The 24738-nt window shown below is 35.6% G+C and overlaps 1 protein-coding gene across 2 annotated transcripts in view; it reads left to right on the top strand.

Moving 5' to 3' along the window:
- Window positions 1–8235: 8235 nt before the first annotated feature.
- The window catches only part of YTHDF3 (YTH N6-methyladenosine RNA binding protein 3), a 47464-nt gene continuing 30961 nt past the window's right edge, over window positions 8236–24738 (top strand). Inside the window, exons 1-4 of one of the 2 annotated variants that reach the window (XM_044666113.1) lie at window positions 8236–8535; window positions 9025–9049; window positions 15060–15145; window positions 20199–21800. In XM_044666113.1, the coding sequence (XP_044522048.1) occupies window positions 8512–8535; window positions 9025–9049; window positions 15060–15145; window positions 20199–21800 (1737 nt within the window). In that variant the 5' untranslated portion in view covers window positions 8236–8511. Of the gene's footprint in view, window positions 8536–9024; window positions 9050–12928; window positions 12965–15059; window positions 15146–20198; window positions 21801–24738 lie in introns of those variants that run through there. The other variant, XM_044666120.1, reaches the window with a different exon arrangement.

Here is a 24738-nt window from a genome sequence, read left to right as displayed (position 1 = left end):
TTAGAGAAGTAAGAGGACCAGCAAGGAGGCTATCAAAGTAATCCAAGCACCAAATGATAAAGCTATAAAATGAAGGAAGTAGTAGACTATGAGGACCAAACAGGGAAAGAATCAGAAAGCTGATTATATACTAAATTAGAGTGGGAGAATGAAGGAGAGAAGTAAAAAAAAATCTTAGATTTATATTTTGAAAACCAAATAAGGGGTGAGATTTTGAAAAGGAAAATGAAGACAATTAGTCAGCAAATTTGACTCGGGTACCTCCAGTATACAATGAACTAATACAGTTGCCGAGGGAGTTAAAAAGATAAAAAACCTAATGTTACTGCCCTCAAGAAGCTTACAGTTCAACAGGTAAAAGCCATAATACATAAGTAGCCATGATAAAATACCAAAGAAAGTAAATTTGTAAAAGAAGTACAACGTACTATTACAGTTCTACCAAAGGAAATTCATTTGCAATGGGAATAGAATGGAAAGGGTAGAATCATGAAAGTTCTCATGGAGATGAGTTTTGAAAGAAACCTACTTGGCTGCTTATTCTTTGCCTCCTTTGCTGGCTCATCGCCAATATCATCTCCCAAATGTTGGCCTTTCCTGTGTCCTCTTCCTTATGCTCTATCACTTGGTGACTTCATTACTTTCCAGAGGTTTATCAACTCTATGCAGATGATTCACAGACCTCTATTTCAAGTCATGGTCTCTGTACAACAGTCTTCTGGACATTTTAAACTACACGTCCCAAAGAAATCTCAAACTCAATACATTTAAAACAGAACCAAATTATTTTTTCCTCCAACATACTGTACTTTCAAACTTTCCCATTCTGTCAAATGTCACCATTCTTCAAGTCATTTAAGTTTATAACCCTGATATAATTCTTGACTCCTCATTCTCTTTCATCCCATCATTCTAATCCTTTGCAAACCTTTCAGTATCTACATCTATAACATCATTTGTCTATCCCTTGCTTTCTACTCACTTGGGCAAAACCTAAATTCAGGCCCTCATCATCTTTTATTTAGGCTGTTTTAGTAAATTTCAATTAGTTCCTTGTCTCAATTTTTCCCATTTCAGTCTATAAAAAATAAAAATAATTTCCTTAGTGGGGATGTATTATTATCCTATAATAAATTCTTTTGAGAGTAATTTTAGGATAAGAAACTTACTACCTCCCCAAATCCAGAAAGTGAACTGTTTGGAGAAGGCACTATGAAGATGCCTGTAGAGACCCTTCTCTGTATCAAGAAGATCTAGAATGAACTTTGGGGTGTAGTTGATTTAACTGTGGGGGGTTGAATGCATTTGTTTTGAATGCACTCTTATGCCGAAGGGGACTGCCCCCAATTGGCTTTTTGTCAGTGTGCCTAGCAATCACTGAATCATTGGTTTTGTCCTCTTTTCTTTTATCCCCAAATTACTGTAATTTAAAAGTTGGTTATGTTTATCAGATCCATTGGGGAGATGTCTTCCTCTGGATCTCAAGGGGGTAATGTGTTATTAGAAATTTTCAAGTCTTTGAACTACATTTCCCATGAGCCCACTGTCTTCCTGCATTAAATGCTGACATAGACAGGGGGATATATTATGAGGTCTTGCATGGCTGGGCCCTCTTTCCTTCCTGTGGTGGCATGGTGGAGCTGGCTGTTTGAACAGCCTAAGCTAGCATGGCACACAGTATTATTTTCTAGTGATTACTAATAAATCTTACAAAACCATAATATTTTTAAAGTTTATATATAAATTTTATTTTTTACAAGTCTATCCTCCACATATATGCCTGCCTAAGTCATTTAACTGTATTGCATATCTGACCATGTTATTTCTACTCAAATAAACTTCAGGGGCATCCTATTGCTTCTAGGAAAAAATAAAAAAATCAACTGTTTATATTTTAAAGCCCTTCTGCACAAACCATTCCCAACTTCTCTTTCTATGCTTGTTACACACACACACACACACACACACACACACACACACACACACACACACTCACACTCACACAAACACACACACTATATTCCAGCCAAACTGGTCTTCTTATGATTGCTCATGATTACTCTCTCTCATCTCTGTGCCATTCTTTATACCAGTCATTACTTATTCTCTCCACCTACAATGCAATCCTTTCAAAGAATATCTAACTTCTTTTAAGATACAGCTCAAGCTCTAATATCGACATGAAGTCTTTCTTAATCCTACTGCTATGGTTCTCTCTCTCTCTCTCTCTCTTCCTCCCTCCCTCCCTCATATTTATTCTCCACATATTTATATATTTATGTGTTGTCTCTCCTAACATGTACTTCACAGTAGAGACTGTTACACTTTTTTCTTTGTATCTCCAGTGCTTAGTATAATGCCCGGCACTTAGTGCCAATAGTAGTACATAATTCATAAATGTTTATTGATTTCAACGGGTAGAAACAGAACCAGGAACATGAGCCAATCAATAAACATTTATTAAGTACCTATTTTATTTCAGGCACTGTGCTATGTGCTGGGGACACGAAAAAAAGACAAAAGAAAATTCTAGCCCTTCAAGGAGCTTACAATCAAGCTGATGGAAGAGACAATATGCAAATACATACATATAAAAATCGAGCTAAATATAAATAGGAAATAATTAACAGAGAGATGGAGACACTGGAATTAAGAGAGATTGAGGAAGGCTTTCTCTAGAAGGTGGGATTTTAGTTGGGACTTAAAAGAAAGCTAGGAAAGTTGGTAGTTACAGAGAAGGGAGAGCATTCTAGGCATGGGGGACAGAAAATGTACAGAGCCAAGAGATGAAACAGGAAAGTAACAATAACAATATTCAGCCCTTCAGGGTTTACAAGGTCTTTACTCTTCATTCATTAAAGTTTATTAAACGCTTACTATGTTCTAGACCCTGGGGATAGAGAGGAAAAAAAGAAAATCCCTATTTTCAAAAAGTTTATATTCTATTTAAGGAAAAACATGTACATATAAGTTAAGATAAAATATATGAAAAGTAAATATAAAATTTTGGTGGGGTACTAGCAATGGAAGTAGAGGATCAGGAAAGATCTTGTGTAGGAGATGGCCCTTAAGCTAAGATCTGAAGGAAGCCATGTATTCTAAGAATAAGACGCACAGAAAAGCAAACTAGACTTGGGTAAATACAACCAATCCCTTCACACCAGCCTGCAGAAACATCAGAACAGCCTGGTGAGGCTGAGAATGGAGTAACAGATTTGCCAGGGAGCTAAATAGGAGTTAAGTGCCATTTCTTAGAGGTGGAGAATGGGTAGTGTAATTATAAGCACTTTAGAGGTACATTTTTAGGAATTACAAGCACAGTAAGCAGGTAATGGGTTCCTTTCCCCAAAAACTTATAAGGCAAGGCACCCGGAAGTGGAGTTAAATCAGGAAGCATTCTATTCATCTTCTATCTTCAAGAGTTTCTAGGATACACTTCTGCAACTAGCAAATGCCTATCATCTCCTATTCTCCCACATCTTTGTAATATTCAGTCTCTAGTTACCTAAAGTTTCTCTCCTACCCACCTGCCTTAGTACTACCTGAGTCTTCTAATATTTTCTCTTGAATTCTGGTTTCATAATTAACAAATTTCCCTTAATTTTAATTCTTTTTTCTTACACTCCTATCATCTGGTATTTACAGAAAGTTGTCTCTCTTCTTCTACCATTATAACATAATATTCCTAGCCATCTCTTGCAATAGTAGTTCACTGTGTTTTTCATAACTAAACCTTATTGTCATGTCCAGGATTTTATACTACTATCATCCAGCAGTTTCTCTTAAGGTCTAACCTATCAAATTCATCATGCAATACAAAACTTGGAAGCAGTTACCTGTCAGCTTCCGGATGTTTCTCCCCTCTTCACAAGAGTCCACTAATCAGGCTCAGAATTTCTTCTCCATGTGAATTCCTGTCCCTATGCCAGCATGATTCAACGTACATGTTGATATTCCTTCAAACACTTTGGCCTCTCAGTTCCTCAACTCTTAAAATGTTAATGTACCACACTTCACCTATCACATACCAGGATGGCCACACTTCTGATCTTAATATTTCCCACAAGTGTTCCACTTCTGTGACCAAGACCCAAGAAACATCTTTGTAAATTATAGTCCTAACCTTTTATTATTCCAGCTCTCTTATACTTTACCTCTTCCTATATTTTTTCCCAATCCTATGACCTTTAATTTTTCCACCTTGCTTTTTTTTATTCCCAAACTCCCACCCCTGTCCTTGCTTTATTTTCTTCATATCTTAATCTTGATCTTTCACTTAACCAGTTCACTTTTAGATTGTTCTGGCTCCCTTGTCATATCACTGCTCATGCCTTATTACATCTCGTCTTTGAATCTCAATTACCTCCTCCCTTCCTATTCATACTCTGCTGAATGAGTCGAGAAAAAAAAATCACAACTATGGCAACAGAGTCCACCATGTATTTAGGTTATCAATCTTACTGGCAACAACACAATTCTTTTAATCTTCTAATTCTCTGTCCCCTTCTCCACAGCTGCTCTTCCAAGCCTCTCCTCACACTACTCCCAACTCTCATCACTGAAATGCTCACTTCATCCTTTACTAAGAAAACTGAAGCCATTTACTAAATTCCTTCTCTCCTTTGTTACATTTCAAATTCACAAATACTTGATTTTCTTCTCTAATCAAAACTTTGATGAATAGGCTATTACAATTATTATTTACTATTCAATAGCATTTGATGCTATTGACCAAATTATCTTCTCTGATACCCTGGGCTCTCCTTCCCCTTGTCTAACCTTTCTTCTTAGGCTCCTTTGCTTGCTTATCAATCATATATGTTCCCTAACAATAGGTGTACCCCAAAGCTCTAAATGGGGTCCCATCTCTTCTCTCTAGCATATTCAGGGAACTCACCAACTCTCCTTGGTTCAAATGTCATCTATTTGCAGATGACTCCCAAATATATGTAATCAGTCCTAGTATCTTTTTTTATTAATATTCGTTTTTAACATAGTTACATCAGTCCTAGTATCTTATCACCAACTAATTACCTGTTGGACACTTCAAATGAGATATTCTGGAAATATCTCAAACTCAATTTGTTTTATACAGAATTCATTATCCTTTCCCAAAACCCTGGGGGAGAAAGGTTAGGAGATTTTCTTTTTTAGTCTTGAGTTCACCACTATGTTTTAGTTACTAGTGTTTGCAATCTTGGGATAAACCTCAACTCCTAACCCTCCCTAATCCCAAATATCCAATCCACAGGCAGATATTTTTGTTCCTTCCTTCTTAACATCTCTACCTAATTTTGGCCTTTACCATCTGTTAATTGTACTAGTAAAGTACCCTCCTAATTGGTCTTTGTGTCTCAGTTATTTCTTTCTCCAATACAGGTCTAATAAAGGATTTTTCTAAAGCTTTTGCTACTCCCCTACTCAATAAATTCCAGTGGTCCCCTAATCCCTCTGGAATAAAACACAAAATCCTATATTTGCCAATTCTAATCCATCTTTGGCTAACCTGGCCTGTATGTTTAGCTTTATTCTTACTCATCTTCATGAAATTTATGGTATTGACAACCTGGTCTTTTCATTCAAATGGAATATTCCATTTCAGTCTCCAAACTTTTGCAGTGTTTCTCATGCCTGGTCAAAAAACCATTATATAGGGACTATGTTCATAGTAAATAACAAACTCTAGAGAGATAGGCAGTGGAGTAACACTAAGACTGGGAGACAGAAGAGACAGAGGGGTATATTAAGCAAGAAAATACCAGAAAAAGCATTAAGTTCTAATCAAATGAAACTATTGACATAATTTGCTCTGGGAAACCTTAACATCTTATATAAAATGTAGCTATTATTTCTATGCTGCTATAAGTGGATATGATTGGCTAATCATCCAAAATTAAAGGCTGCTTATATTTCTAAGTATGGGAATTTGAAATATTCTATGGGATTAAGTGGTTTCTAAAACGACCTATTACAAACATACTTAAACATTTTTTTTTATTAAGAGTTTGGTATTAACTTTAAAGTAGTACACAATGTCCCCAAAGTCTCCCTGCAGTTTTATGCTTCAATAGCACTAAGACTTTTGGGATAACCTGTATATCTAGTCTATTTTTAATAGATTGATAATGGAGAAGGCAAGCAAATCTGAAAAAAAGGAAAACTAATAAAAAAAGTGACACAATCAGGATTTAGAAAGATTTCAGTAGGTTGGACCACCATGTTGAAATCAAGACAAAATTTACTTTAGTATTTCAAGTATCCATGATTTTATTATTTTGAGTACTTTCCCCACTTGGGTACAGTTTATAACCCTTCACAATTCAAGTCTTCAAGAAATGCTGTGGTTGAAAAATTCCTCATTCTGCAGGGATGATGAGCTCTCAGATGCAGACAAATAGTTCTTATTACAAAGGAATGATACACAACAGCATTATGAGGTAGCTTAATCCTGCTCATCTGACTAAAGTCCCCTTTTACTAGATAATTAAACAATCATTTTGCTAAAAATGGAGGGGGCAGTGTGCCACATCCAGAATCAGGAAGGCTGAAAATTAAAAGTCGGAAATCAGAAAATAAAAGATTATAGCAGCTTAGGGATTCACACACTCCCTCTTGCTCACAACAAACAAATCAATCCTGCCCCTCCCATAATCAATCCTTTTGGGAATGACTGTGCCTTATTATCTAAACTTTGTATTTCTTCCATCAAACAAGTTAATACAACAAAGGAGGAGAAAAGTAATTTAAATCTGGGGGAACAAAGGGAGGGAAAGTGATTGTTAGAATGAGTTAAAAACTCAGTCACTATAAATAAATTATAGTTCAATGAGTAGTTTTCTCTAGGCAGCTCATGCTTAAAATATCTACACAAATACAGTGATCCTCAAAAAGACCTTGGGAGCTGGTGCTATTATTAACCTCATTTTACAGACAAGAAAACTCAGATTGAGAAAGGGAAGTGATTTGTCTAGAGTCACAGTGTTTGAGGGTAGATTTGAATTTAGGTCTTTCTGCTTCCACCTTCAACACTATCCATCGCACCACCTGGATGTCTAAAACATATTGAAAAAAGGTGTCTAGGTTTTATAAGACAGCCAATGACATACACAAAAAAGATTAAAGACTCAATATGTACACATAGATTGATAATGAATTCTTCCTTTTTCGGTTGCATTATTTCCAATTCACTCATATTTCCATTATGCTGGAACCAATCACCGTATTTTACATAATCATAACCTCGAATCCATACAATCACTCCAGGAGATTAATTTTTTCACCTTAATGGGGCTTAGCAATAATAGCAATGTCACAGAATTGTTGTACAGATCTAATGAGGTAAATTATAAGTGCATTCATTTACATGCCTATAAATGCCACACGTGTCCTAGTGAGTGTTATCATTAATTCAAACTGTTAGGGGAAGATTAAACAGGGTAGTTCCATTCTTTAAGAATTATAACATGCACAAAGTGTTTGGGGCCCAATGAAAAGGAAAATGAGCATGAACAATGCAGGTGATCTCAGGGTTAATTTAGGGGATCCCCTGAAGCATTCATCCACCAGGCCCCAGCGCCCCTTAGCACTGACCCCAGAATGATTTTCTGAGTTGATAATAAAAAAATTACGGAGGTCGACCATCCCCCAGTCTACACCCACTTACCCGAGGAGCGGAGGGGTTGGGGGTAGGGAACCCGAGCCGCTCCTCCTAGTTTAGCTCCAGCAGCAGGGACCACGACCCTCGCCCAGTCCCCTCTAATAGGCCTAAACTAGTGACTGGAAGTCTCTTATCGCCCCGCATCGCCACACAATCCCCGGGTGACAGCTGACTGCACACAGTACAGATTCAGCAACTGCTTCCTCGCCAGCGCGTGCGCACCAGCACGTTAAGGGTCTTTCTCACAAGTCCTTCGCGTGCTTCAATCATCTCCCTGAGTCTCTTCTTTCCGGACACCGAGAAAGGCGTTAGTAAATCCAAGAGCATTCCGCTCCTTTCTCACCTCATCAAACCCGGCCTCACGGAAGGGGTGGGGGGTGGGGGGTGGGGGGGAAAATCTGTCTCTGCGCGTGCGTTCTGGCGGGGCAAGGTTCCGTTTCCGCTTCCGGAAATAAGGCCTTGTGGAGCCCCGCTCACGTGATATGGAGGCAGAGAGGAGGAGCAAGGCTTGGTGGCGGGAGGGTGGAGGGAATAAGAGAGGTCAGCGCGGACGTCAGAGTGGGGAACGGAAGGTCAGAGCTCCTCGTAGCGGAAGTGAGACGGGGGAGTCTGTCCGCCATTGTGGACCCAAGGAACGGAGTGCGAGAGAAGAGGAACGAGCAAGCAGAAGCAGGGGCTCCCCTCCTCCGTCTCCCCAGTGCAAGCCTCCTTTCTTCCTGGCCTCGCAGCCGGCGGCGGCGATAGGGACAATCACTTGGCGGAGGGCGGCGGCCGACGGCTGGGAGTGCACGGGAGAGGCCCAGGCGGCGGCGGCGGCGGCATCAGCAGCAGCAGTTCTAGGGTTGCGGTGAAGAATGTCAGCCACTAGCGTGGATCAGGTGAGGAAGCTGAGGCCTCCGTCTGGACGAGGCCCCAAACCAACCCCAGTGTTCCACCCTTGCGTGGAGATCCAGCTTTTCCTCCCTGTTGCTGCTGGCCTCATAACGGTGCTGCCTGCCCGCGGGGCTCCAGCAGCTGCCAGCTGTGCCGCTGCTTGAGGCTGGAGTCTGCTGGGGTGTAGGCGCTGGGCCACGGCCGCAGATCGTGGCAGTGATCGCGTGTTCGGTGCAGAAGTGAAGAGAACGTCTGGGCTCTAGGACTCGGCCTGGGGGACACACTGTATAGACCAGGAGAGAGTTTAGGAGATTGGTCAAGAGTGGTTGGTAGCTGGCTTAAAGATGGTGGGAGGGTGGGGGATGGTGGGGTGTATTATTTCTACGCCAATTAGTTAAAAAATAACTTGGGTTTGGTGATTTCTTTGATTAACACACTTTTCCCCCTCCTTCCTCTCTCCCTCACTACAACCCGTTCTTCATCTTGTTACACAGAGACCTAAAGGGCAAGGAAATAAAGGTGAGCTTGAATTGTTTTTTACCTAAATATTGTTTCCTGTTGAGTGAATCTTGAGGCTGGAATGTTGGCTTATTTTTGCCTTCTTTAAAACGTACACTTAAAATAGTAATGTACTTATCCGACTTAGGGCAACTTTCATGAGTTCAAATGCCATCCAGACTTTCAGCATTTTCCCGCCTTGTATTTCCTTTTTTGCAGAAGAGTGCAGAACAGTTTTCAAACCATAGCCTTTTTCTTCTTAAGAGAAAAGGGTATTTATGGACCCTGATAATTCTCAGTTGGCCAATCCGTTTTCTTATGTATTGCGTTATATAACTATGCCACAGAGTTCCTGCACTTTGTAGACAAGATTGTTCTTAAAGTTGATGTCTTGTTTGGTATCTCTAGACTAAATGGGACAGTTTCTATCCACTTAACATTCAGTGCGACATGTTAATGAAAATTGTTATGCTTTTAACTACAAAGTGTACTGAAAATCAGTTACTACAATTCAGCAACTCTTGAGAAATCAGAATTGAAGTAGTATGTCACCACTATATAATGGAATTTGTCTAGTGTGAATAAATTTTTGGTCTATGAGGAAGGTTTGTTTCATTTAGAAATAATTTATGACCTCTTTGAAAAACTTAGGATATTGGTTATATAAAGTGATGGGAACCCTGAAAGTCTGACAATCATTATATATTATGGAATGTATTTTTTCCCCTCTTAAAGGAATGTTTTCTTTACTTATTAACATGGCCCTTTGCAGTCAGCTGACCAAAACAGTATGACAAATCATGTGACATGAGTATGGAAAAAAGAACACTTTTCAAAGGAAAGGATCAATTAAGTGATTTTTTTTTTAAAATTCAATCAAAACAAGACCGACTTAGTTTTACTATAGGATTTGAATTTATTCAAACTTAAGTTATTTTTCCTGTTTATTTTGTTTTAATAGCATGTTTTTATTCCTCTAATTAAACTATCATACAAGTTCATTTTCTTCTTTCCAGTGTTTCTTATATTCATCTTGAAATATATTTTTCTTATCAGCCATTGCAAACCTGGTTAATTCTAAAACGTGGACCTGCTTTTCTCTAGGCAATATGTTTTTTCACTTTTATTTTATTCATTTTTGGACTAAACTTTTTTTGGTATCTTAATAGTAATAATTCATTTATATGAAATCCTAAAATAAACCTTTTTTTTAAGGAGAATCACCTATTACCTGAACTTATGTATTGTGAACAATAAAATTGTCATTGGTGTTTAACATAACTTTTACTCTTGGTCTGTTTTGTATAAAAACATTAGCACTACTACAGCTACTTGGAGAGTATATGTCTGTCTGTCTCTCTTTCTCTTTCCCTCCCTGTTCCTCCTTCCTCTCCCCTCTTCATTTTTTTTCCCCACTCTCATCCACACACATTGATTTTTGAGGTTAAAATTACATTTTCCTTCAATTCATTTATAATGTTTTTAGTGTAAGATACATGTTGTTTATCTTAATATAGCATACCATCTTACTGAAAACTGAGGGGATCTTTATTTATTTTTAATAGTAGAATTTTAGAAAATGGAGGGAATGACAGTAATTCATTAATAATTCTTTACTAGTCTTGCCTACTGGAAAATATGCAGACTGAAATTTGTATGTTTTTTTTTTAAACTTGGCATAAGTGGCTTGATAAATGGGGAAAGTGATATTTGAGTTGCAAAATATTTGTATTTACGGTGTTAAGGTAAGTAAACAGGATTATAATGTATATGCAGTTGTTCTTAGCATGTTTTAAAAGGGATATTAACTGCATTCAGTGAATTTAATTTTCAGTTTATATGGAAAAGATGTCAGAATGGTAGTTTTGGTATCTTAGATCAAAATTATTTTTCCTGTGGTTCTAAACTGCATTTTATTTTGACACTTGGAGTAAATATTTTTAATTGCACTTGATTTTAATCCTTGAATGATACCTTTGTTTTATATTGTCTTTAAAAACACACAGAGAGCTTACTTGGGTAGTTCTTTATCCAAGAATTTTTCTTTCTTTCCCCCTTACTGTTCAGTTCATAGTCTCATCCATGGATAGAACGTTGGACTGGGAGTCCCAGGAGACCTGAGTTCTAATACTGGCTGTTGCTACTGACTTGCCAAGTGAGCTTGAACACATTTCACCTTTTGGTCAGAATTTCCCTTCCACCTGTAAAATGAAAATAGTAATACTAGTTAGAAATCCCCCTGGTATGTTATGAGGATTATTGTATTTACAGCAGATTTAGTCTGATCTCTGGATTCTGCTGTATAAATTGGGAGGTACAACATGCCTGTCAGAAAACATATGTTTCATGTCGTCTATAAGAAAACATAGCTTTTTATGTTTTGTTGATTTCCTCTTCACTGCCTCTATCTATAGTGCAAAAATGATTATCAGTGAGAGGAAAAATTGGATTGCCTGTAAAATGTTGAAAATTTAAAGTTGATATGTAAGTAGTATATGTGCACCTAGCACATTTGTCATGCTTAAGAGGGAAGGAACCTGCAAACCTAGTTTAATACATACGAAAATAGCAGCCATTAGTTATATACATGCAATAATTAAATAATGTTGGTAAAGTGCTTTGAGGTTTAGAGTTTATCCTTATTAACAAAATAATAATTTATGGTGGTGGGAAAAATCCAGTGGATATTTTTAAGTGAGCTTAATTCAAGAAATCACTCTACCCTAACTGATTTTAAAAAGTATTAAAGTATTTAATTTTATATACTCTAATGAATTAAAAAGTGAAACTTCAAATTCTTCTTCAGGATATAACAATAGGAACAAATTAAAACAATTGATGGAAAATTTCCTGTGTTCATTACATATGTATCCTGCTCTGTGTAATAGATAATGCTCCTGACAAGTTTGTGTAAATTGAATTTTTAAAAATAGAATCATTTTCCAAATCACTAGAGATGCTTTGTTTTAATTTTTGATTAATACTCAGTTGTCAGTGACTCTTTATATTTTTAGCATTGGGTTTCTCTAAATTACTCTTAAGTGATGCTCTGAACAGAATTTAGGAAACAGGGAAACACTTGTGCTATGTATATCATTTGAAAGGAATTCCACGTAATTCCTTTTGTAAAGGAAGTCTTTGCTAATACAATATATCACCTCTAATTTGTTGTAAGTTTCAATTTTGGTTTAGGATTTTCTTTAAACATATTTTATACCTGTGTTAGCTAATCTAGGGCCTACCTTTGATTATCCTTGGTAAGATGAGAATACTGATATTTAATTGAAATTCAAGGATAAATATCAAGTGTTTGCTAATAATTTGAACCTTCTTCATCATTGAATTTTCTGGTAACAAATAACAAAATTGTATGATGGAGCAATGATTTGTTGTCACTTTCCCTTAAAGGCAGTCTGATGATGATGCAAAAAGTAGGGGAAGGACCAAGTGTCAAATTACTTCTTGGAGTCTCAGGATATTCTAATTTTTTTCCTACTACAACTCTCCCTTTGGTTTTATTGTTTTTCAATTAGGCAAATATATACAGTATATTCTTTCCCCCAGCAAGATGTGTACATGAGCATTTGTATAATTGTTGTCCTTAGAAAATTAACTTGAATTCAGAAAGGAGGTAAGCCTTGTATTTGAATGGTTCCCCCTCCCCTCTTCCAAAAAAAAATTCAAAGCACTTTACTGTCATTATTTTTATTAATATTTCATTTTTATTAATCCTCAGAACATTCCTATGAGGAGATAGAGGGTATATGGTATTATCCCTGTTTTTGTAGGTGGGAAAACTTGATGCACAGATGTGTTGACTTTCCTAACTTCTTGGTGTAGTCAGGACCAGAACAAAGATCACCTGGCTCCTAAGGCCCATGTTCTATCTTGATTTGACTCTGCTTCATAGAGCAGAGTAAGCAGGCGAAGGATCATGTAAGTCATCTGTTCTCTTTTCATTGAAGAAGGTTTTCGGCACTACGGGACTGTTTTGGATTTCATGACTATTTCATGACCTGAAGCTTTCAGTCTCAAAATACTGTAGTTAAGTAATATTCAAAAACTAAACCAAAAGATTTAAGACTATTCCAGAAATGTATTCATATTAAGGGTTTTGATTTAACCTTAAATGACTGAGATTCAGTGAAAAGTAGAATTCATATTCTAATTTTATGTAAATTGTTTGTCAGTGTGAGTAAATTATTTTTGATAAAACTTTTTTCTTCAGGCTGACATTCTTTGAATAGTACTTTTAGTAATTTGTAGATATTGTATTTATCATTCTAAGATCATCATTGATTGTATTCAGATAAATTGGATTTGAAGATTGCTATTATATGTAGAATGTTTAATATTTTCAAAATCTACTGAGGAAGATGAAGAAATGGATTAAAATAATGGGATAGAAAATATTTAAGTTAATTTTAAGAAAAAGCTTCTTTACATTGATGTGTAAATTCTGAATGAGATTTATGAGAGTTATTGGAATCTTATTTCTTTAGACACTGAAAATTATAGAAATGTGTAACTATTTGCTTGAAATCATTTGATTTTTGAAATAACCTACTACTTCTTGGTAGTAGCAGAATAGATTCTTTTTGGATCACTATGCAATATGTCTAGAATAAAGTATCTATATTTTGGTGATCTAATTAAAATTTTAAATTAAAAATGGGACTAAATCTCTTACTGGAGAGGTATAATCTTGTATAGATCTGACACAAGGAAAAACCTTTCATTTTTGAACAGTTACACTACATATAGCATATGTATTATTAGAATTAGATTCTATTGCTAATATAGGTACAGTTAGTTGAACTACCCTTGCTGTAAAGCCAAGATTGTCTCAACTTTTATGTCAACCTTTATGTGAAATCCTTCCATAGAGATGTCCCTTAAGAACTCAAAGCAGTTAACATTGCTGGTATTCCTATTTTATGGTCCTAGTTACCCAAACTTTATTATTATTTATTATTGTTATGATGCTGAGAAACCCTCCCATGAGACACTGATTATGTGTTACCTTATAGTTTCATATAAACAAGATTCAGAGTGAAAGGTGATCACCACTTGGATTAATGTGGCAATAGTGTTGGATACATTGTACCAACCTCCTAGTTTTTAGTTTAGAGGAAATGTTTGTGCCGTGATATATTCAATAAATAATCTGTTCTCATTTTTACCTAGTAACTCAATTCTTAGCTAGTGTCCTAGTTTTTTATGATTTTAAAGATTTGACTTCATAAGCCAGACATTAAAATCATTGTGACATTAGTGTACAAAAGTAACTGGCTTAGTAAGCATTTGTTATAGGAGCAATTGTTATAAGCAGTTCTTGATATTTTTGCTTCTATTTTATTGTGAAATCCTTTTTGACTATGCTAAACTTACTCTTTGGGATTTTCAGATTATTTTTTTCTAAAATGTAGGAAAATTTTCTTTAGTCCATTGTATTTTTTAAATATGGGTTTTCCCTATTATGTTGGGTCTAGTCAAGTAATAGCTTTGGAGAGAAATGTTATTTTATTTTCAGAAAGTTCTATTTTGTCTTGATTCAAGTTCTACATGAAGTTTACTCTTAGTGTCTGCTTCCCCTGCAAACAAGTCAAAATGCAGCTTACTTAAAATAGGTTTTTAGGGTTAACTTCAGTTCAAATCTAATAATACAATAATGTGATTGGGGTATTTTATTAATTTTTAAATTTTATTTATGATTCCATTTAGTATTTTATATTATCATTTGAAGGAAGGCAGAACATAGTCCTTTTAGTTATATCATGTATGCATTTAATATCTTTCATCCTTGAGGAGGGCAGGGGGACAGATTTCAGATTATAAGCTACTTTTTGGTTGTTTCTGGCACTTAAATACTTTTGTGTTTCAAAGCCTGAATATGGATGCAGCATAGATTTTTTTTTTCCTGAATTGAACTGGACAAGAGTGAATACATTTGATTGTTGTGTGAATATTTTTAGATATTGATTATTACTCTTTGAAAGCTGTCAGTAGCTTATCAGTCTTACTTTTTTAGTTTCAGTACAAAATGGTTCGATTCATCAGAAAGATGCTGTGAATGATGATGATTTTGAGCCATACCTAAGTAGCCAGACAAATCAGGTAAGTGTGTACTCATTTCTAAAATAGTAATCTGGAAGTCTTCTGACATCAATTTTCTCTTATATAGAATATAAACTTTTATATGTTAGTTTTTTTAACCTTTACTTTCTCTCTTAGAATTAATACTCTGTATTGGTGCCAAGGCAGAAGAGCAATAAGGGATAGGCAGTTATAGAGTTAAGTAACTTGCTCAGGGTCACACAACTAGGAAGTGTCTGAGGCCAGATTTAAATCTAAAACCTCTCCTTTCTAGGCCTAGCTCTTGATCTACTGAGTTATCTATCCTTACTTGTAGACTTTTTGAAATAATTTTTTTTTTAAACCCTTACCCTTCCGTCTTGGAGTCAATACAGTGTATTGGCTCCAAGGCAGAAGAGTGGTAAGGGTAGGCAATGGGGGTCAAGTGACTTGCCCAGGGTCACACAGCTGGGGAGTGTCTGTGGCTGGCTTTGAACCTAGGACCTCCCTTCTCTAGGCCTGGCTCTCAATCCACTGAGCTACCCAGCTGCCCCCTACTTTTTGAAATAATTTTTATTAACACAGACGGGAATAGATTAATAAGTGAAAAATCTGTAGCATTAATTTAAAATTTGAGTTGCTGTTACATTATAGAACTAGATGTTTTATCACCTGTGTTATAAAGAAGAATACTTCAGGAATTGTTGTCTTCTAGAAAATATACTATTAGACATACCTCAGATTCTGAGAACCATTTTGGAGAAAAGCAGAAGAAGGGCTTTCTACATCCTAAATTTTTTAGGAGACAGGCTGGAATACAAGATTTGATATTTTTTAATACCACTTTGACCTTACTATACAAAAAAATAGAATAGAAAATTACAAAACAGTAGATGCTTCAAATGAAAAAAATCTTGGGATTTTCTGAATGATTACTTTATTTTATTATTTTGTTCTGACTATAGAAATCAGAACCTAGAAATTTTTTAAAATATCATATTTTTATTGATTATGATGGTACTTTTTTCATTTTTTCTTTAAATAATTTTAGTATCGTTTGATTTGTTCCCAACTGAAATATTTCTGTTAATCCAGTATAGTTGTTTTTTTAAACTTCTATTTTAGAATCGATACTAAGTTTTGGTTCAAGGGCTAGGCAAATGGGGTTAAATGACTTCTGGAGGATCAGACAACTAGGAAGTGTCTGAGGCCATATTTGGATCCAGCACCTTCAGTTTCTATATGTTTGGCTCTCTCTATACTGAACCACCTATCTGTTCCCAAGAGTAGTTCTTAATTTCATTGCTAGAAAATTGATATGTTCCTAGAATCTTGAGAAATTTATTTTAGTCCATCTTAATAGAATATTTTAATGTTTTTACTTATTAAGATAAAAACTCTTGTCTACAGTAAGAAAGATGGTATGAATGTGAAATCAGTCACCCAAATAAGCTGGTATCTAGTTTTTCATAGTGAGCTGTTTTTAACTTTTATAAATGTCTATTACTTCTTACTCATTATTTAGTGTATATTTTTTGAAAATGAAATTTATTATTATTATAGTTTGTAGTAAGCATCAATAATATATCTTTGATTAAGAAAAGCAAACTAATAGTCTACTTGGATAATAATTTAATTTATTATGAAAATAATTTAAATAAATTTTACTTAATTTAGAACTGATCTATTTCATAAGTGATTAAAATAGTTTGGGTTTAATGTTTAGATAATACTTTACATGGTTTTTTAAACTTTAACTTTATCTTAAAATTTGGTTTCTATGTAATTATGATGAAATGCCTTTTTATTAAGTTGATTCAAAAATTGAAATTGTATTTAACTATGACAGACAGATGTCACTTGATTCAATAATTTTGTGGAGTAAATACCGGACAAGGTAGTACAGCAGTTTTTTCTGCTTTCTTTTGTAGACTTCTGGAAATTTGTCCACATTTCTTACCTTCTTCCTAGATAACATTTTTCACAGAAAAATTCTCATAATAAACTCATTTATCTGGAGCTCTTTTAATAAAGTGTTCTGCTTAGTAGAAAATTACTATCCAAGAAAGTCATGACTTTGGTTATTTATTTATTTTCTGGCCACAGCATGTTTTCTGTAACAGTAAAATGACATTGAAAATAATCTTCCATCTTTAGTTCAAAGGGCACTTCAGTGTCTCAGGGAAATCATATTTGAAATTTTGTAATATTTAAAATTGTTTATTAAAATTTTTTTCTATATCCCTAGCACTTCTCAATTACTCTTCTTTCATGGAGCTTTCCTTTTAAGATAAACATGCAAAAACGGACCAACCAGGTCTGAAAGTATGTGCATCATAATGCTTGTGCAGTTTACTGCCTCTGTTGCAAAGAGAAAAATGTTTAATCAGCCATTTGGATTCAATATTATTCAAATATAATAATTTCCAAAAAAATTTTTAATTGTTAAAATAGTGGATTAAAAAGTTCTTACTGTCAACTGGCACGTAAGCACAAATATAAGATGTTAGAGATTTGCAAAATAAAAATATACAATCTATTTTATTGGATAACTTGTATGAAAAGTTTTTAGCTGCAGTGTAGTAAATCACATTTTTACATTTTTAACATGAAATTAAGAAGTTCTAATAACTAGTTTATATTAATATAGCATGCTACTCTCAAGTAAACATAATACCCATATGAAATTTATTTACTTATATTATTTATACTCATATGAAAAAAGTGCAAGATAATGTTTATATTATTTTCTATCACTAATGAATGGAAATGTTATATTATATCACCATTAATCTGTGATAACAGTTTGTGTTCCATTCTTGTTTATTTGTAGGTATTTGATAGAATGTGAATTATGTTTCCTAATTAGATGGAACTTGGATTATAGTCCTAATTTTGTTTTTTATGTAGGTAATCTCTAGGGCTCTTTTGAAAATTTTGTTAATAAATTAAACTATCATTTAGTTGGGAGATTTTTCTCAGAATCTACTTTTAAGGTGAGGAATTTAAATTAGCTCCCCAATTTTTGCTTTTCTAAAAGTAGTTATTTCAATAATGACACTATATTTTAAAATTTATTCCCCTACTTATGCAGACTTTGCTTTGACTTTGAAAGGTAGGAATGCAGTCCTAGATTTTGGAAACATGAGAAATATTCCTGTACTGCTTCAAACATCTAGAGTATTGTAGGATGAGGATTTTCCACCTTTTTTTTTTTTCCAGAACACCCCTAATGAGAAAAAAAATTAACATTGCTATTCTTCTAGAAATATGAACTGAATGAAATTTCTTTCCTAAACCCATGAATTTATCTCTTACTTGTTTATTCATAACTATTGCCCTTTTTTTTTTTAAAAACTGTGCCAGCTCTTTTGTTCCCTGGACTTCAGATTTCAATAGCCTCAGAGTAGTAGGAAATGATTTGGAGGGAGGATGTGGTTAAACTAAGATTGTTGGTTATCTCATTTATGCCTAGTTCTCTTTTGAACCACTGAAATATTTGTATTGCTATAATCCGAAAGAGCAACCCTATGTCAAGTCCTCAGCTTTATTCCTGCTTTCAGAACGATTGGCTTTGAGGTTGTGAGGTACTGAAATTTTCTATGATCATTAGTTTTTATAATATTCAATTTTGCCTTTGTCACAAAATTTTTCTCACACTAAAATATCAAAATTTGAATTTAAATTTGAAATATCTCAAATGACCAACTCTTAATTAAATTTTATTGAAATTAAGCATAATAAGTTAGGGCACAGAATATTTCTTTTCCGTTTGGTATTCCTGTGTTGTTTCTAAGTTTTTCTTTAAAACCTTACCATTTTTTTTTCTTAGCAATTTCTTGAATGAAAGTGTCGGTTATTGTTTTATATGTTGATCATTAAGAAATTATAGTTCTTTGTAGTCATTTTTGAGTTCTGAATATTAGGTTGCCTGGAAAGATCTTACTCTTTACCTAATTAAATAAAAAAATGACTAACAAGTATTCGTGAATCTTTGGAGCCTTTAATCAGAGTGCCTCATTTTATTCATAGAACATGAGACCAGAAATCAGGAGACTTGAGTTTGAATCCTATCTCTACTTCTTTTTATCTCTCTGACTTTGGGATAAACCACTTGATCTTTCTGGATCTCAGTTTCTTCATCTCTAAAATGAAGAGTGTTAAGTTGGATGATCTATCTCCAGGGACCCTTTAAACTTTCTATCTGTCTGAATTTTAAAGCAACATTATGTGATAGGAAATAAAAGGAACCTGCAAGGTCATCTGGTTCAATCTTTCATTTTTTTTCAGTGTGGAACTGAAGCACAAAGAGAGGTTAAGTGACTTATTCAAAGTCACTGTTAATAAATGACAGTCAGAATTTGAACCTAGCTCCTGTCAATATCTAGAATTAATTCCTGTATACCACCAGACTGGTCCTCTTATTTTAGGATTTTATAGATTAGGAAATCTGAGACTTTAAGACACTTTTAAGTGACTTGATCCCAACTTGTAGAGCAAAGTTATGATTATAATACTAGTCTTTTGACTTCATTGAATGTGTTTTCTACTACATTATAAAATGTATCTTGTCTGCATTTAAGTCATCATATTGCAAATCAAATGATATTAAATGCCCTGGGAGAATTTCCTATTTCAAAGATCATTGTAGGAAATACTTTGGTAAAGCAGCTTTTAAAAATATAAATAATTCCTAATTTGGGGAAGAGTTTCATTTTTTATATACAGATAATTCTTGATTCCCGTAATCTATATTTCTCAAATTTGACTCCCCTATGGCTATGGCAGTAAAAGCAGACCTGCCCACATGTAGCCCAGAGTCAGGGGTCCTCTGCTCTTTCTGTGGGGACATTTCAGGACCTGAAGCTACTTGAGCTGTAGGGCATAGAGTCTTGGAAGGGATGGGCCCATTTGGAGCTCCACAAGGGAGGGGAAGGTCTGCAGAAAGGTCCACTTAAGCAAGAACTCTCTGTACTGTGTTTCTCAAAAGGGAGTTTAGTCATATGTATTTTTTGAAACAACTTGGATTGTTGACATTTGTGAACCTATAAATAAAGAGACATTTCACTACTGATTTGTGAATTTTCTTTTTCAGAGTAACAGCTATCCACCAATGTCAGATCCATACATGCCTAGTTACTATGCTCCATCCATTGGATTTCCGTATTCTCTTGGTGAAGCAGCATGGTCCACAGCTGGAGACCCGCCTATGCCATATTTGACAACCTATGGACAAATGAGCAATGGTGAACATCATTATATACCTGATGGTGTGTTTAGTCAACCTGGGGCTTTAGGAAATACTCCCCCATTCCTTGGTCAGCATGGATTTAACTTTTTTCCTGGGAATGCAGATTTCTCTACATGGGGGACAAGTGGATCTCAGGGACAATCAACACAAAGTTCTGCTTATAGTAGCAGCTATGGTTATCCACCTAGCTCTCTTGGGAGAGCCATAACTGATGGACAGGCTGGATTTGGCAATGATACTTTAAGTAAGGTGCCTGGCATTAATAGTATTGAGCAAGGCATGACTGGACTGAAAATTGGTGGTGATATGACAGCTGCTGTAACAAAAACTGTAGGTTCCGCTTTGAGCAGTACAGGTATGACAAGCATTGCAGCAAATAGTGTACCCCCAGTTAGCAGTTCAGCACCAAAACCGACCTCTTGGGCTGCCATTGCCAGAAAGCCTGCCAAACCTCAACCGAAACTTAAACCTAAGGGCAATGTGGGAATTGGGGGATCTGCTGTACCACCACCTCCTATAAAACATAACATGAATATTGGAACTTGGGATGACAAAGGGTCAGTGGTAAAAGCTCCACCCACCCAACCAGTTCTGCCTCCTCAGACTATAATCCAGCAGCCTCAGCCATTAATTCAACCACCACCATTGGTGCAAAGCCAACTGCCTCAACAGCAGCCTCAGCCACCACAACCACAGCAGCAACAAGGACCTCAGCCACAGGCCCAGCCTCACCAAGTGCAGCAGCAGCAACCGCAGCAGCTGCAAAATCGTTGGGTAGCTCCTCGTAATAGAGGAGTAGGTTTCAACCAGAACAGTGGAGCAGGCAGTGAAAACTTTGGTTTAGGTGTTGTTCCTGTCAGCTCTTCACCATCTGGAGTAGAGGTGCACCCAGTACTGGAAAAACTAAAGGCCATAAATAACTATAATCCCAAAGACTTTGATTGGAACCTGAAGAATGGGCGTGTGTTTATAATCAAAAGCTATTCTGAGGATGATATCCATCGTTCCATTAAGTATTCTATCTGGTGTAGTACTGAACATGGTAATAAGCGTTTGGATGCAGCTTACCGTTCTCTGAATGGTAAAGGCCCACTCTATTTACTCTTCAGTGTGAATGGGAGCGGACACTTTTGTGGAGTGGCTGAGATGAAGTCTGTTGTGGACTACAATGCATATGCTGGAGTCTGGTCTCAGGATAAGTGGAAGGGCAAGTTTGATGTTAAATGGATCTTTGTCAAAGATGTTCCCAATAACCAGTTGCGGCACATTCGTTTGGAAAATAATGACAACAAACCAGTTACCAATTCAAGGGACACTCAAGAAGTACCCCTAGAAAAAGCTAAGCAAGTGCTTAAAATAATTGCTACTTTCAAGCATACCACCTCAATCTTTGATGACTTTGCACATTATGAAAAGCGTCAAGAGGAGGAGGAAGCCATGCGTAGGGTAAGATGATAAGTGCAGTATTTTAAAAATAGATTAAAAAAAAGAATTCAGGATTTTCATATTAAGATAGTTTAACAATGTTTGTGAAGTTATTGGTGACTGATGGTTAGAATATGTAGCTTTTGCTCCAAAATTCACAGATTTTTGTGTTGAGTTAAGGTTGTAATAATTTATGAAATAAAAGCTCTAAATTTTATGTAATTATTTAAATTTGCATGCATGTGTCCCACTAAAAGACAGTACAAACCCAACATTTAATGACATGATTTTCTGAAAGAACATTTGAAGATGTGGTAATTGGTTTAATGTTTACAAAATAATTATTTGCTTTACAAGAAATGAGAGGATAGGAAGGGAAGCATGACAAGAAAAGTGTTTTGGGTAATGGATAAAGAAGAGAGAAGTGATTTTGCCCTTAAGATTATGTCACAGACCACCTAAATAGAAAGAAGAAACAGATAAAAATTTTGTGAAATAGATCACAAGTTTGGTACAGAGACATGTATATAGTAGTAATAAGAATGGGAGACTTCAATTATTCACATTTCTGCTGGAACTTTCTCTTGTTATATCTTTTCTCCTCCCCTCAGTGACTTTATTAATAGTCTAGAACATAGAATTCTCCTTCTATGACTTTCCACTTTACTCCTTGGAGGCCGTGTAGATCATGAGGTCTCTAATAGTTGCTATAACCTTACTTGTTGTCATACCAGGAAATGATGTTGAAATGGTCACTGAGGGCATTATAGACTTCCTTGACAAATGGGCAATTATTAAAATATTTGATTAATAACAACAGTATATTTTATTTTCAGCATTTCTAAGACTAGTCATCTTTTTTATTACTATTGGCCATCGTACTTGATGGCATCAGTGTTCATCCTTTGACATTATGATCTCTTAGTTTCATCAACCCTCAATTTCTATGACCTCTGACAATTTTACTTCAGTCATACACAAGAGTACTCATTTGTTAGGCCTTACCATCATTTGAAACCATCTACCTCCAAAATCCTAAACTTTGAAACTCTGGTCTCCTATCCTTTTACCATTGCCGTTTCTGAATCTGATCTTTCTGCTTAACTCTTACTTTTCCCTATTCTCTCATTCTATTATCCATCTGTTGATTTCACTTTTTCCCTCTTTCATTGACTCCATAACTATTGTTAGAAAAAAATCTCACCCCCAAATCCTTTGTCCTTCCTCTCTTCCCACTCTTAATTCTCCACTCCATAACACTCAAGCCATACAGTATATGAAAAGTGCACTTGATGTACTACTGAATAGAAATCTCAAAATAGTATTTGAATAGGATACCTGCAAATTCTTGTTACCTAATTTCATTTGAGACCCTTGCTTACTGAACAACCTTCTGTTTATTTCATTCACAGTCCCAACTGTTCTAAACCACATCACTGTTCTTTTTCTGTTACCTCCCATTCTCCCTGTCACCTCCCACCAAATAAAAAGACCTCATCTGACTGAAAAGGTTGAAACCATCTTAAGATATAATGAAAAGATTGTTGAGTTGGGAATCAGGAGAGACCTTGGTTTAAATCTCACCTTTGACACACACTAGCTATGTGACCTTTATCAAATCACATAATTTCACTGTCCCAGTTTCCTCATCTGTAATTACCTTTCATACCTATCTTAGAAGTTTTTGTGACTATCAAATGAAATAATATAAATGACTTTGCTAACCTTAAAGTGTTATATATAAATAGCAGCTGTCATCATTAGCATGTCCTCTTAGCATCCATGAAGGTCTTTGTCCTCATCCTTCTCTCTTTTGTTCAAATCTCAAAAGATGAGATGATCTTTCCTTCTTGCTATCACTCTCTTGGTGCCCCTCATCCGATCTCCTCTAATGTACGGGAACTCGTTTCCTTTTTATCATACTTGAGCTTACATGCATGCACTGTGTCCCACCCATAAGTAGTTCCTTCCTACAAAACTGCTCAGATCTTCCTGTTCTTTTTTTTTTTTAAACAACTCAAAAGTATGTGAATTTTTATTTTAGTATTTTTTGTACCAATATAAAGTTATAAAGCCTATATACATAAAATGAACAAGAATGCTCTTTGAGTGTTTATCAGAGAATGTTGTCTGTAGAGACCATGGCTTAAAAGCCATCTTACCCCAAAACAAATGTGTTTCTACACAACCTGACTTAGTACCCATTTGGCATTAGTATGTTTTTTCCCTTCCACAGTAACTCTGACATTCTTTTGGATGAGATCTTCCTGTTCTTAAAAAACATACAGAACCTTTCCTTAAATTCATTATCCCTTTAGACTAGAGCTTCTTAATTTTTTGTGTGTCTTGGATTCCATTGATGGTATGAAGAATCTGATGGACCTCTATGTATTGTTGCATACATTCATACTTGAAGGAAATGCTAAATTTCAATGAGTGAAAATGATAGAATTTTTTCCCCATCTAAGCCTAGGTTAAGACCCTCTGATGATTCTCCAGTGTCATGTTTCTAGAATAGTGGGCACTTGCTTCTGCTCCTCCCTTGGCTTTAAGTCTGTCAACAAACACTGATTAAGGCCATACTTACTATATGTGTTGACACTGTGTATTAGTGAGAGGTCCTGGAGATGCAAAAATAAATTAGTTGCTGCCTTCAGGTAATTTACATTAAATAAGGGAAAACAATCTGTGTATGTACACATACATAAACACATACCTACATATACATGTATTCACAAATATGTACAGGGCAATTTTGCGAGGTGAAGACAACAAGTAGGAGCTATGAGGTAGAATCAGGAAGGCTACATTTAAAAAGTAGCCCTTGACGGGGCAGCTGGGTGGCTCAGTGGATTGAGAGTCAGGCCCAGAGATGGGAGGTCCTAGGTTCAAATCTGGCCTCAGATGCTTCCTAGCTGTGTGACCCTGGGCAAGACACTTAACCCCCATTGCCTAGCTC

This window comes from Gracilinanus agilis, chromosome 1, assembly GCF_016433145.1.
Source record: "Gracilinanus agilis isolate LMUSP501 chromosome 1, AgileGrace, whole genome shotgun sequence".
NCBI classification, from domain to species: domain Eukaryota; kingdom Metazoa; phylum Chordata; class Mammalia; order Didelphimorphia; family Didelphidae; genus Gracilinanus; species Gracilinanus agilis.
This window is presented reverse-complemented; position numbering and strand designations above follow the sequence as displayed.